General features: G+C 36.7%; 1 protein-coding gene across 1 annotated transcript; it reads left to right on the forward strand.

Annotated features, from left to right (window-relative positions):
- Window positions 1-4,436: 4,436 nt before the first annotated feature.
- On the forward strand, window positions 4,437-11,266 carry LOC145691542 (uncharacterized). The gene is made up of 2 exons (XM_081766952.1): window positions 4,437-4,615; window positions 10,313-11,266. Exons 1-2 carry the CDS (start codon window positions 4,534-4,536, stop codon window positions 11,242-11,244), a joined length of 1,014 nt encoding a protein of 337 aa, XP_081623078.1. The 5' UTR covers window positions 4,437-4,533; the 3' UTR covers window positions 11,245-11,266.
- Window positions 11,267-15,017: the final 3,751 nt, after the last annotated feature.

A 15,017-nucleotide genomic window follows, 5' to 3' on the forward strand; every position in this document is an offset into this window, starting at 1 on the left:
CTAAAAAGCTTGATTTTATAAGGTATTTGGAAGTTATTTTTGATTCAAAATTATCCTTTATTCAACATATTGAAACTATTTGCGAAGAAGCCTTCAAGAATCTTGGATATATATATCGAGTCAGTAAAGATTTCCAAAATGACCAAACTTTAATATGTGCTGTATTATGCATACGTCAGGTCGAAATTAGAATATTCTAAACTATATGGAACCCTATTATACAGAAATACTCATTCTTGATTGAGCGTACTCAAAATAAGTTTTTAAGGCTTCCTACACTTAAGAAAACAAAATTCTACCCAAAACTTGAAAGCTACATTAACCTTGTTGAAAATTTTAATTTTGAAACATTAGAACTCAGGAGAAGAAATATTGATTTATTGTTTTTACACAAACTCTTTTATGGCAAAATAGACTGTCCTGATCTTAATGAAAAAATGTGTATCCAAGTACCATCCATTAAATTGCGCACTGCTTCGAAAAATACATTTTTTTGTATGACAGCGAAAACAAACGTCTTAAGCAGATCTCCTATATGGAGAGTTAGTGCAACCTACAACACGTTAGTTAAAGAAAATTTCAACCTGGATGTACTGGCAATGGATGTAAGTAGTTTTAAAAAGTCCATTAATTTTGTAAGACAAATGTAATTATTACCAATAGCTTTATTAATCTATATAATCTGCATAACGATATACTATGTAACACCGTAATTAGGCCTGTGCCTGTTGTGTTATATGTCAATAAATCTAAATCTAAATCTCAATGTTTCAGGTCATTGTCGACGTGAAAGTTCGTGGACAAAAATTTTCCTACCCGGACTTTACTTTGGAATTCATTTAAACATATCTTAATTAATCTAATTAGCTTTCTCGGTATTCCAAGTTCTGTAAGAACGTTGTATAATGTGTCTCTCCTAACCGAGTCCAAAGCTTTTCTAAAATAAATAAATAGTTGATGTACCGGGGTATTATATTCCCACTTCTTTTCGAGTATCTGGCAAATGGTAAATATTTGGTTGATAGTTGATCGATTTCGTCTAAATCCGCATTGATAATCTCCAATAATTTCATCTACATATGGGATCAATCTTGCTAATAGAATATTTAAGAGGATATTATAGGATGTTGACAGAATAGAAATGCCTCGATAATTGTTATAGTCAGTTTTGACGCCTTTCTTGTGAATTGGAACAATGATTGATTCTTTCCACTCTTGTGGCAATTCTTCCTTGTTTCAGATACGGAGAATGAGTTTGTATATCTTGTTCCACAATTTTTTGCCTCCGGCTAAAATCATCTCAGCTGGAATTTCGTCTACACCCCAAGATTTGTGTTTCTTTAATTTCTTTATAGCGATTTCTACTTCTATTCGGTTGGGTTCTGGAACATACGGTTCTGAGGTGTGTATCTCCTTTTCTCCACGCACATTAGTTATTGGCTGCGCGTCCAGCAAATCGTCAAAGAAATCTTTCCATCTATTTAAGATGCTATCCGTATCAGTGAGAACTGTTCCGTCAGCTCTCTTTAATATATATATTGCGTTTTTTTTTTTTTTTTTTGTTTTTTTTTGTTCTAGACGTTTTGGGAGTTTCCTGCCTGATGTCTAAGAAATTTTGTGTAGTTATTTCATTCGGATTTTGTAGACAACGTAATTTGACTGTTTGCTCTTCTCTGCTAGTTTAATGCATTCCTGGTCGAACAATGGTTTGTTCCAACGTATTTCCGCGTGTCAGGCCTGGTCCGAGGCTTTTGTGAATGTTTCTGAACAAGTGCTTTTTTTTACAGTATGAGGTTGTTAGCCTTACCCAAACTCCCAAAAGCTGGAGGACCACTCTTAGTCGTCTGTCCGCGACTGCTTATTCAGTGTATTCGCAGCTAACCTCTATATCTAGAGGCCTTCACCTCGATCCGCAACCTGTGGCCGCGACATATTTTGGTCAGTTTTATTTTATTAATGCACAAATAAATCAGTGGCGTATGTAGCCCGGGCCCGGGGGGTCTAGGCCCCCAATTTTTGAGTGCCGAAAATAATTGAAGCTATTATTTATATATTTTTAAAGTTTAAAATAAACTCATGACACATGTATCATACTTTGCGTTCTGGTTGCCCTCTCCCCAGTTTTTTTCCATTGTAGATCCGCCACTGAAATAAGTGTTTTACCAAGAACCTTGCAACGTCAATAAATCATCTCTCATGAAAGAATCCACACGAAAAGTTTTCTTTTAAAACAAATTTGTAAAAAAGATTTTTGTCTAAATGAAATCAGGCGATTTTGTTAATGTTTCATGAACAAGTCGGCAATGGCCTATCTAACCCGGGACTGGTGGATTTGGCTCCCCAGTTTTCTGAATGACAAAAAGAATCTAAGCTATTGTTTATATATTTTTTAAAATTTTACAGTAAACTCATGATATACTTATCATAGTATGGGTTCTGCCTGCCTCCCCCCGTTTTCACCTTCTAGTTCCGCCACTGTAAATAGATGAGTAATAACTAAACAATGACGTCATAAAATTTAAGAAATAGTGATGAGAAAGTATAGTTTGTTCACCCTTACTTATCTATTTCTATTGTTAATTAAGGAAAACAGCAGCATTTACAATATGTTAGAACAGAAATATGGTATACATGTATATCGCAATGGGCTGTTGAAAGGAACTTTTGCAAAATAGAAGGAACATAGAGAGGGGATTGGAACCTATTATTAGTATAAAGTCTGACAGTTATTCGAAACTGCGTGTTCTATGATATCACAGTTTTCCGCTCGGATTCTCAATAAATCACACGGACAGAACAAGGAGCACAACGATTAACCAACAAAATCTCTATGATGTCATAGTTTGCTGCTCGCCTTCTCTGTAAACCACATGAACAGAACAAGGAGCACAAATATTAACCAATTAAATCTCTGTCATGTCATAAGTGGCTACTTGCCTTCTTAGTAAACCATACGGACACAATAAGGCGCTTTAGGACTAGTGTTGTAAAAGGTAAGGGAAAAACCGAAAACTTTAAAAAAAGATTTTTCGTCGGTTTTTTTGCAAGGAAAAATGAAAAATTATGAAAAAACTAAAACTTTTCTTTGTTAATTATTTAGCAGTCCTTTTTTACACAGTCGCAAAACTGTATTTCAGTAGCAAATTTTATAAATTATCCTGTTCGCGTTGTATACAATTGGGTGATCTACAATTAATGCCGTTCGATTCTAGGTGGGGACACTTGGTCGAAAAAAGTGTAAAAGGTTTCGCAAGATAGCAATCCTGAGTGACTTTTTCCTGGGTTTTTCTGATTCAATTAGACAAACGTCGGGCTGATACCTAATATATAGGTCTCAGACCGCTTCCTTCCTTCCCCAATCCTTTCTTCCTTTCATTTCCTATGATAGTGGGATCGCCGAAGGCACGACATTCGAAGGACGTCATCCCTCATATGTGACGAGCTAGCATGGCCATAGATAGTGAAAGCCCACAAATCTAATTCCTAATCCTATACTTAATGTTGGCTGGGACAGAATACATTCTTTGCCCCCATCGCGCTTGGTACATACATACAAGCAAACATACTCAATGAAAAGAAGGTTGTATTTTTGGAAGCAAAGGTATATCACTATTATTTAACTGATGGCTAAGTTAATTGTTTTTGCTAATATACTGTAAGAAACATCATATACAGAGCAAGTCAAAATGATGGACCAGATTTCAGAAATTGATAGTGTGAAATCCATTAAACATATGGTATTGTGAGACATGCACTTTACTGAAATATCTGATGTAATGAATCAAGCGGGTACGGCCCCAGTACACCAAGCAAGGCGATTGGACCCTGTTCCTCGACAATGTCGGGCCACACAACCTTTCTGGTACAGCAGTTCTTGAGCAACAGCGTAGATGTGTCACTCAATCAACCACCCTACTCACCAGACTTGTCTCTCCACATTTTTTCTTGTTTCTTAAATTGAAATCAGTCCTGAAGGGCCAGAGGTTTTCTGACAGCCAAGGTATTGTCACGACCAAACTGAAGATCATTCCACAAGACGAGTACGCCAGGAATTTCCAGGACTTTTACAATCGTTCCGAGAAGTGTATTGCCATCAACAGGGATTACTTTGAAGGACTATAACTGGTGTTTCAGGTAAGACAACAATTCATTCGAAATATAGACACACTCGCCGAATTTTCTGGACAGAGGTTGCATTATAGTACAATAATATATAATATAAATATATTAAATACTATAGTGTAAAAGTAAATAAATCGAATACATGTTTGTATGTATTTCGAACAACAGAAACCAGTTCGAAAATTCACGAGTGGACAATTGCCCAAACTTGCGGAAAACTATGGTTTTTTGCATCCTTAAACTCCTATATGTTGTAATAAAAATACGTACAATAATTACTGCTATCTTTAAAGCTCACCAATAATGATCGAATAATAATTAAATTTTAACTAAGATACACACCGGAATACTACAACAACATTATTACTACAATTATTTCCTGGGAATTTCTGTTTTTTTGAAATTCAAATTATGCAGCTTGAGATAAGTAACGTCGACCCTAGAATTAAAAATAAACTTGGATCAAGAAGGCCAGAATCCCGTCGCCGTCTAGGTAATTAGATTTTAACAAATTGGAAACAGTTTCTAAATATAAGCTATTACTATATCATAATTAAGCTAAGTGATTTTTATAATTAGAAGAAAAGTTATCACTTAACGGATATAACACCTGTCACGAAACCTACATAATTCGTCCTAAAAATTTAAGGCTGAAGAAACGAGTAAAGTAATTTTTTTTTATCACATCCAAGACTTTAGTTATCATGTTCAACATGGTTGTTTTCTTTTAATTAACGGATTGGGTGCAAATTAGGGATGCGCACGAGACGAATCGAGACAGGATTTTCCTGACAAAATTCGAGTCGAGACACGGCTCTTCCAATAGAAAAATATATATTTTTCGAGTCGAGACATCACTTTTACAGCACATTTTCGAGTCGAGACAGCCACAAATCTTGTCTCGTGCGCATCCCTAGTGCAGATTAGTATACTGATCCATACATAAATTAATTGCACATTTATTTCTATTTAATGAAATATACAGGGCCGGATCCAGGATTGTCTGAGGGGGGGGAGAGCACCGATAACTACCAAATTAACCAATCACACTGAAACTCTTCAAAGTGACATGTGGTAATATTCTTTACCCCTGACAACACTGATGCATAGAACAGAGGAAAGTACGTATTTTAAAAAGGGTCGGAAGTTATATGCAGGAAAAAAATGTTCTCTCTTAATGGCTTCTGTTTTCTTTCCTATTTGACAAATGTTATATTGTTTTACTTAGTGAATCCTTTTCCTTCAATCTTTAGAAAATCGACTTAAACTATTGTTTTCCCAAGACTCTGCTTTCTTTTAAGCCCCAAACGGAAACATGATGGCAGAAATTTTCGGAAAGGGTTGCTATTTTCACTCCTAGCTTCTCATTTTAGATAGGGTATATTTACAACGAAGGGGGGTGCACGTGCACCTTTGCACCCCCCTAAATCCGGCCCTGGAAATATAGTTTTAGTACTTTTGAAATTGTTGTTATTGGGGTGGTATTCCTGGGTGAAATTAATGTGCACATCGAGATTAGATTGTCAAAGGAAATATACAGGGTGCCCACAAAGTCCCGTTAACCCTGAAAATAAGTAACATAAACCACTAAACGTACGTAAGTAACTATACGGAAAGAACTGAATGACATGAACAATGTTTTCGACAAGTTTTATTGAGATAGGACACATTACGTGTCCAAAGGAGCAGTCTGACGACCATCATTCTCGTGACAAAGGATAATACGCCGTCACCTTCTGTGCGACAATTTGCGGAGCATTGCAGGGGTAACTTGATTGAAAGCCTGTTACACATTTACTATTAGTTCGGTAGTGGAATCGCAACGGTTTTGTGGAACGATGCCCTTCATGAACCCTCATAGCGCATTATTGCAGGTGATAAGGCCTGGGCTTCTTCTCTTATTCACCCAACAACTTGCAATAACACGTTCTTCAATTGGAAGTATCGCCATCGTTCATACAATCTGAAACCATGGAAAACCTTACATTAGCATTTATAACGAGAAAACTTACATTAGCATTTATCAAGAGATAACGGGAAAACTTATTAGCATTTATCAAGGGGTAACGGGAAACTTACGTTAGCATCTATAAAGGATTAACGTGAATTCGTGGTCACCATGTACGATGTATATTACTTGAATTTTGTAGTTATAAATGATTTTTTAAGATGTTCTACATTGCTATTTTATTGCCGCTTGCACAAATAATTGCATACTGATTGATAATAGGGCTATGCTTGCAAACTGATATGAAAGAGTAAAGTAGGTTAGGTGACTAGAGTAAGTCAGTTGGGTTAATAAAACAAAGTAAATTAAGTGTAGATTAGGTTGGTAGATTAGGAAATGTTAGTATTTGTGTATCTTTAAGGTGGTTTTCGCGATTATACCAGTTTCTATGTCACCTATATCCCTTGTAATGGCTTTACACTGGTAACACTGCACTGGTGAACATAAGAAACAACTTTCACAGACTATACTAGTGCAGAAATACTTCACTGGTCGTAATACTTGTATCTAATACAGTCTTCCTTCACATTCATTTTCTCAATTTAATCATTTTATTGCAATTGTCATCATTTCAGACTAAAATGAAAACGAAATGAAATCTTTAAGTTTTACGTCCCACGGTTATGCCGGTTAGGCGAAAGGAGACGGTGATGATGAAAGATGAGTGAAATGGTGGAATGAAGAAAGTGGGAGGAAATAGGAGAACCCCGAGAAAACCCACGAGCACGGTGTTTGTCCACCACAAAGTCCATACGGCACGAGCTGGGATCGAACCAGGGACCCCAAGTACCGGAGGTGAACGCTCTACCACTGAGCCACCGCGCCCCCCTGATTTCAGACTAGTAAACCTACATTTGTTAACATAAAATACAGGTTACTTAAACGTCTCACAGGTAAGCACCCTAGATATTTGGATTACCTCCACAATGCTCTTTCAAAATACTGTTACATGTTACTTACTTAAATTTGAAAATAAATCTACTGGATCCGTATAATAAATTAGCACAGCTGATTGGGGCTTAACGTTCCTTTGCAAGATTGAGAATAGGAGACAGATTTACACTATTACTTATAATTAAGATAAACACGATGGAACATTATCTAACATATTCTAATTTTGCACGATAATTGTCCAGCTCGTACCTTCCACGATTTTGGTGCCTAATCGAACTCCCTGGGATTTCAATACATCTGTAAATTCTTAATATTTGCCTGACCTGGCTCCCTCTGATTACCATTTGCTACCAGACTTGAAAAATCACCTTAAAAGACATCATCTCGAAGACATTCCTGTCGTATGATATAGGGAAGAGAGGGGTAGCCGCGGTCAGTTCGATATAGCGTGTAAAACTTGTCGTAAATAGAAACAGATGATGACATCTTACTGGCAGATGTCAGATAAAGTAATTTTGAGCTCGACGCCATTGTAGGAGTTATAGGTATTAAATCAAGGCGTGCTTTTTTTTCGCTGCGTTTGATGTAATATTAGGGAAAATATTAATGTTAATTTAATGTAATCTTCGACACTGTAAGTACTATTACATTTGATATTTTCATTAAGTGACTTTGTAGGTAGACAGTACGGTTATATAGTTTTAAAGCAATCTATAAATTAATGCATTCATTTGTTTGTATGTTGGTATTGACCGTGTTTTGCTCAAAACATGCGTTTTGGGTAGCATCGATCAAACGGTTGGGGTAATGGCAGTCAGTGACCGGGGCTCTCCGACATTAAAATAAACGATAATAAATAAGTCTTAACAGTCAATCCCCAAACAAAGCTCTTCAAGTGTAATCTAATTCAGAGATTAGAAAATGAAATGAAATCTTTAAGTTTTACGTCCCACGGTTATGCCGGTTAGGCTAAAGGAGACGATGATGATGAGAGATGAGTGAAATGGTGGAATGAAGAAAGTGGGAGGAAACGGGAGAACCCCGAGAAAACCCACGAGCGCGGTGTTTGTCCACCACAAAGTTCACTTGGCGGGGGCTGGGATCGAACCCGGGACCCCAAGCACCAGAGGTGAACGCTCTACCACTGAGCCACCACGCCCCCCTAATTCAGAGATTAGAGATGATGAAGTTGAACAAGGAACTTCTACTGAATCCAGACATATTCATTTGATGATTTTTTGCCAATACCAATAGATTTATATTTCAAATATATTAAGGTGTTGACGAAAAATATATGTAACTTCAATGAATCAGTAGTTTTTTTAAATCTTCTTTACAGGAAACTGCGGTTTATTATCTGTCCCTGTAGATACTTAACTATTCTAAAGTTAATGAATAAATTTGAAATGTTAATGAGGTTGAAGTTTTTTCCCATATGTAAAGCATGGAGAAATCCCTGACTGCCATTGCCCAACCGTGTGGGAAATAACGGTCAATTGAGTATGCTCATATTTTCGTGTTTAGCTTGGCAATAAAATAAGATATGTATTTTGAAATTGGTCACAACAAACGAGAACAGAATTACCTATAGGATCGACTTATCGCGGAAACTTTCCGTGCTTTACGAGCTAGATTATAACGATTTTTGCTTAGGTGACCGCTATTCCCCCATTCTTCCCTATTGCTGTGACCTGGTTCCAAAGGTCCGAACCAAAGGAATTTTACTTACAAGTGTTAGAAACGGTGTAACATCGTTGTAGCAAGTGCATCAGTCTCAGAGGTAACATCTTGAATAACTGAGTAGTTTAATTTCTTTAGCTGTACTCTCTCTAGGAAAAGACAGAAACTTTTCAGCACCTCCTCGTACGACACGCGAACTTTCAGTTTAAGGTTGAATTCCAATCACCGTAATCCGTTCTAATTTTTTAGGATCTCATCTGTAGTTGAACTTGGGAACTCGATATGTACCAAAGGTGCGCGCTAGTAACTAGAAACAAGCTGGAAGCGCTGTGCTATGTACAGCTCACAGATAACGAGAAGAACCCTAGCAGAAGTAGTGTGACGTAGGTATGGGCTCGCCCACTTTTCGCACGGGGGTTTTTCAAATGACACCACGGAATAGCACACAGATAACTACCTAGAGTATCAGACGACATCTAAGTATAGACCACACCTCAAAAACCGAAAATGGACTTGACCGTGTCGTTGACCTTTCCCCGCTTCCCCTGTTTTAGGGTTCTTCTCGTCATCTGTGAGCTGTATGAATATGTAGTCTTATAGAACGGATATGTCTGGCATCAAAGCCAAAACTGTAAAGATAGCGAATATAGGGTTTCCGATGTGAACCCAGTGTCTTAAGAATGCATTCTATCTCTACCATCATTCCTTAGTAGTACAAATACATGGTATCTGGTTTAAAAAATCGTTGTTATAAAACAAAATGGGTACGAGATAAGGAAATTTGTTTACAAAAAGGATTAAGTGTTGGGAAATAAGTGCCACTTATCTTTCTATTAAAACCGGAAGTGGTAGAAATCAACTGACATTATCATATTGTAAAACTTTGTCTCATATAGGATTTGTGGGTAGAGCATTTAATAAAAAGAGCGTTCGGAATCGACTCCCACTACCAGTTTTATTATAAAAGCTTCCACTATAAAAATATTTTTACAAAATACTGTACAAATTAATCTCTCTAGAATCAAAGGTTAGTTATAGGTGGTCTTTGACCGTAAGGTCGCAGACAGGGTCTCCAACAGAGCCCCGTAGCAGGCTAAGCGGAGTGAAATTAAGGAACCAATGCTCTGTAGCAAGCAGAGGCGGGTTAAGTGGCCAACAGAGCCCCGTAGCAGGCTAAGCCAGAAGATAGGATAGGCGTAGTCCCGTAGCAGACTAGAGGCCTGGGGTTAGGTTACTCCAAAAGTCCCGTAGCAGACTAGAGGAGGGTCACCAGAAAACTAGTACTGAATTGCTTTTGTCCATCCAATTTATAGGGTCCTTTGGGTGGTGGTGGCGCTGCTGCTCCAATGTAGTCTTCTGCTCCGTGGGAGGGGCCAGAAGCCGTCGTCTGCATGTGACTGTAGATCCATATGGTGGAAGATCCTCTTGCCAAACCACGTGGTGGTGTTTGTAAACACTGACGCGTGGAATTGTTTGTTTACAACATCACATAAGATATTACAATATTTAACATTCAATCTTGATAGTTGAAAATCGATACTAGTTTGACAATGTAAAACAATACCCACTTGCTTTCCATACTGACATTGCTTTTGCTTTTAATTCCAGATTTTGAGCTTCGCGCGACTCATAATGAAGTAAAGGAAGTACTGGAAAAGATTAAAAACACAATGTTTGCTACAAGATATGGAGCACAGACATATCTGTATCCAACTGCAAATTCGATGAGAAATGATAAAAGGTTAATTCCAACCCAGAAGAGACCTTCCAAAGAAGAACAAGAGATGGCGTTGCAGAAGAGAAGAAAGGCCGCCATGTCAAAGCTGCAGAGTCAGTCAGAAGTAGGAAATGTAGGAATAGAAAGAAACAACCAAAAGCCTACTCAGCAAAAGATGAAATCTAGGGAATTAGCTAAGAAGAGGACAGAGAACCCTGAGAAGACGTTGGAAGAAGAACGTTCATTGAAATATCCTCAAAACACCGCCAATTTAAAACAAGCCATGGATACGTTAATCCTGGAGATTGAGAAAAACCTTGAAAATGGCCTCCCAGTAACTGCAACCAAAAATTGTGAAAGAGCTTTAGATCTTATTAAACAATTTGACACAAACTCTGAAGAAACAGCAAAATATCTCGCCTCCATCTATGATCTACTATCAAAAGTCCATATTAAATTTGGTAATACTTCCAGTGCAGCTGTATGCTGTGAAAACCTTAAAAATATCGCGTGCAAGACCGAGTCATTGGATATTCATACGAAGTTCGGAAAAAACGTTGCTAGAATCTACGCTCACATGAGTAACCATACGGGAGCGATTCAAGCGTCAGAAAATGTTCTGCCTCTTGTTAAACCGGGAACATCTGAAAAGGTAGCTCTCCTGCATGATATTGGGTTCTCATATTCTCAGCTCGGAGAACTTAAGATTGCAGAAACTTACGCCTATATGTCGCTGCAAGAAGCGAAACAAACCAATTCTGTGAAGCATTCTTTGAAAGCGTCAGCACTTATCTCAAAAGTCACCAAATACGTGGCCAAATGACTTTCATAAAATATTCAACGATCCCAGCCTTACAAGTTATTCATGTAACATGATGCGTATTACAAGATGATGTATTATTTCGATTTTATATAAAGCGAGCTTAAAATTGTAAAAAAAAAAAAAAAAAAAAAAAAAAAGTTATATTTCAAATGTGTAATAATTTATTAAGTTGAAATACATAATTGTATGAAAAGAAATTAATATTTTCAATTTGAGATATTGCTTTTAGCGGTGTCGCCAAATCCATTAAGATGTAGCTTAAGAATCTTAAACACATTAAATTCCTAATCAGCACCAAAGTAATTTTATTAACTAATTCTTTTCCAACTTTCTCGACTTTTTCTTCTTATGGAAGACACGGGGCTCAGTGGTAGCACGTAGCTACCAGTAATGAAACGAGTCATGTCACCTGCTCTCGTGGGTTACAAGTATTGTGCGGGACATCCAGGTCTGGATCTTGCTTCTAGATCCGTTTTGACCCAGGACCCGAACAGACAGGGCGACTCATAAATAGCTGAAGTATCAGCCCTTCAGCAGAATTGTATACTTGTTTAATGATGTTCGCTATTCGAACTCGATCATTCATTTGATTCCAGGTGAGAATTCTTAATCAACATACAATAGTTGACATAATGTCGCCATATAGCCTATATAGCAGCCAGGGTCTAGAGTTGAATGGTATTCACCAGAATACGCTGGTGATGTATATTTAATAGGAGATGATAGAAGAACAATAGAAAGAAATGCAGAGGTCTTTTTAACGCTTTCATGGACATGGATTCAAAAGTAAATGCAAAGGAAACTAAATACGAGATGGAAGTTCGTCGGGATCATAATACGGCGAATTATGGATGCAAAATATCAAATGATACTTTTGATAAAGTGGATACATTCAAATATCTAGGATCAATATTAACAGACAAAAATCATACTCATCTCATTAAGAAATTAAAAGTCGACTAAAAGCAGGGAATTTGTGTTATTATTCAGTTCAAAATCTTTTGTTGTCACGAATTCTGTCAAGGAATTTGAAGCTTGAAATATAGAAAACGATAATATGCCTGTTATTCGGTACGGTTGCGAAAAATGATCGCTTACTCTGAGAGAACATAGACTGACAATATTTGAGAACAAGATCCTTAGACGAATATTCGGACCCAAGAGGGACCCAAGAGGAACGGGAATGGCAGAAATTTCATAACGAGGAACTACATAATTTATACGGTTGATCAAACATTGCTAGGGTCATCAAATTTAGGAGGCTTAGGAGGACAGGTCATGTAGTCATAATGGAAGAAACTAGGAACGCTTTCAAAGTTTTAATTAGAAATTCAATCGGAAAACGACCATTAGGAAGGCCTAGGCGCAGATGGGAGAACAATATTAAGATGAATCTCGCAGAAATAGGAATACAAAGTAGAAACTGGGCCCGGTTGACTAAGGATAGAAGTCAGTGGAGGGCTTTTGTGAACGCGGCATTGAAACTCCGGGTTCCATAAGCCATAGTTAGTTAGTTAGTTAGTTATGTAACAAGTAATAAAATAAACATAATTCAGTCAACATTTTAAAAATTGAAACAAAAGTAAACATTAACAAAATAGTTCATTATACAGTAACTGATAAGCGGATCGGTAGAAATGGTCCGTTATATATTATGTAACATGCTTGGCTTCTAGTAATTTCGTAAAATTGACGGAAGCCAGCACAGGTTATATAGTTAATATCGTGTGAAGTATATACGATTTGAAAATTAAGAAATTTATTAACAAGAAAAATTTTGCCTTTTTTTTTTTACACGTTGAGTAACAAATAGTGAATTCGTAACGAGTAACAACAAGTAATATATATATTTTGTGCAATACCGAAATAATAATTTAAATATAGGTTTCTTCAAATATTTCTTTACCATAAAATCCTTGAATACTCAATACTAGTAACAACTTTGTAAAAAGGATATAAGTGAGCACAAATGATTCGTATGCAAATGGCCTCGTTGCAGGTTCACAATTTAGTAGGTTTATTTCTCCAAAAATATATTTAAATGAAGCCTTTTTATGCCGGGATGATACCATAAGACTTCCTTTCCCATTTACATCGAATTTAAAAGGATATGAGTTCTTACATTATATAAATTCTAACCTGTTATAGACGCAAGCTAAATTACATCTCTACGTCTTACCTGCTAAATCCAAAGTGAGTCAAAATTCGTAACGGCCAGGCTTAGTTCTCGACCTGGTACCGAAATTGCCCACCAGATGGTAGCTCACTTCAGACATAGGCCTATCAATGCTAGACTATCTCTCCCTCTATGTCATTTTTATCTTTGCGCTCTTACAAATGTTCTTATACAAAATGCATACAAAATACATTTATTGGGACTATTACGTTACATAATATATCCTACCCCTCTCTCTATATAGGATACTAACCTTATTACAAAAGAAATAGTCCACAATAAATGGAATATGAATTGTTGACCAAGAAATAAATTCTTTACTTACAGTTTTCCAGAATCTTATAAATAACTACTCTCTTACATATTACATCTTATTGCCAAGCCTGCTTTACAAAGTATTAGAAGGATATGGAATACTTCTCTCTGCAAAGAAAAAAATAATAAACCCACAGAAAATATCTAACAATAAGTACAAGGTAACATATACATATTAAGATTCATTATTGTTATCAACATAAGGTTTAATGTGATTTACGTGTCTCTTAATGTTAACACTAGGTTGATCACATTTTCTTAACCATAGAGTGTTTAACGTAGGTTTATTAATGACCTCAAATGGCCCATAAAATAAGGGGGATAATTTAGGTGTATAATGTTTAATTAAAGAAGCCTTTTGAAACTTCCTAACCAATACTTTCTGACCTTCCGAATAATTACTAGGTTCTCTATTTTTATTATAACATTTCTCCTTTCTACTGAAATAAACTCCTTGTTTTTTTCTGCTGGTGTCCTTGCTGAGTTGACATCGCTGACATCCTTTCACGTATTCTCTGACGTCACGGAATAAGGTCTTCCAGGTACATCTTGAGGCTATTTTCGCTATCGTCTTGGAATATCCAGCGTGAAATCCGCCCATCTCATCACAGTGAAAATATTTCATGATAGGATACACCATTTCCTTAGGGATGACTATCCTCCAACCATGGTCTCTTCTGCCTCGGGTCTTCTTCATTAAGATTCCGTCCTTAAGACAGAATTCATCCGCCCTTTGACCTCGCCGCACTTCTTGGATAATATTCCGTACTTCAGGATCTTCCATTTGATGTTCCTTTAACGGTTTACTAAACAAGGGTGAACTCCAAAAATTGGCGAAACTAAGGTTGACTGGTTTCCCTTCGAATTCTTCAATTTCATTAACTGAAGGATCATTAGTATAGAATTCCACACCATTGTTCGTGCGCGAAATAAAATCAGATAAAAAGTTCTGTTTACTGCGGAGATAAACAACCTTGAAGGAATATTTAGATAGTTTTTCAATTAGTGTACCATACTTACGTTGACGCTTATGATTCCGTAACAACCACGTGACTGATGAATTATCACAAAAAACAGTAAAGGGTTTTATAAGATACATTTCAAATTTTTCGATAGCTAAAAGAAGAGAACGTAGTTCAAATTCGTATATGCTTTTTGACCAATCTACTGATGAAATATTCTTAGAGAAAAATGATACGGGTCTAAGAAGGCCATCATCATCATATTGAGAAAGTATAGCGGAATGTTTCTTATAAGTACTATCCACATGAATGACAAAGGA

The sequence above is a fragment of the Thermobia domestica genome, chromosome 8 (assembly GCF_964235325.1).
Source record: "Thermobia domestica chromosome 8, izTheDome1.hap1.1, whole genome shotgun sequence".
NCBI lineage: Eukaryota > Metazoa > Arthropoda > Insecta > Zygentoma > Lepismatidae > Thermobia > Thermobia domestica.

Bases quoted from the DNA above. Each gene is read 5' to 3' on its own strand.
- LOC145691542 (XM_081766952.1), top strand. From the start codon at position 4,534: ATGCAGCTTGAGATAAGTAACGTCGACCCTAGAATTAAAAATAAACTT. The intron at 4,616-10,312 runs GTAATTAGATTT...TTTTAATTCCAG, and splicing joins AGAATCCCGTCGCCGTCTAG to ATTTTGAGCTTCGCGCGACT.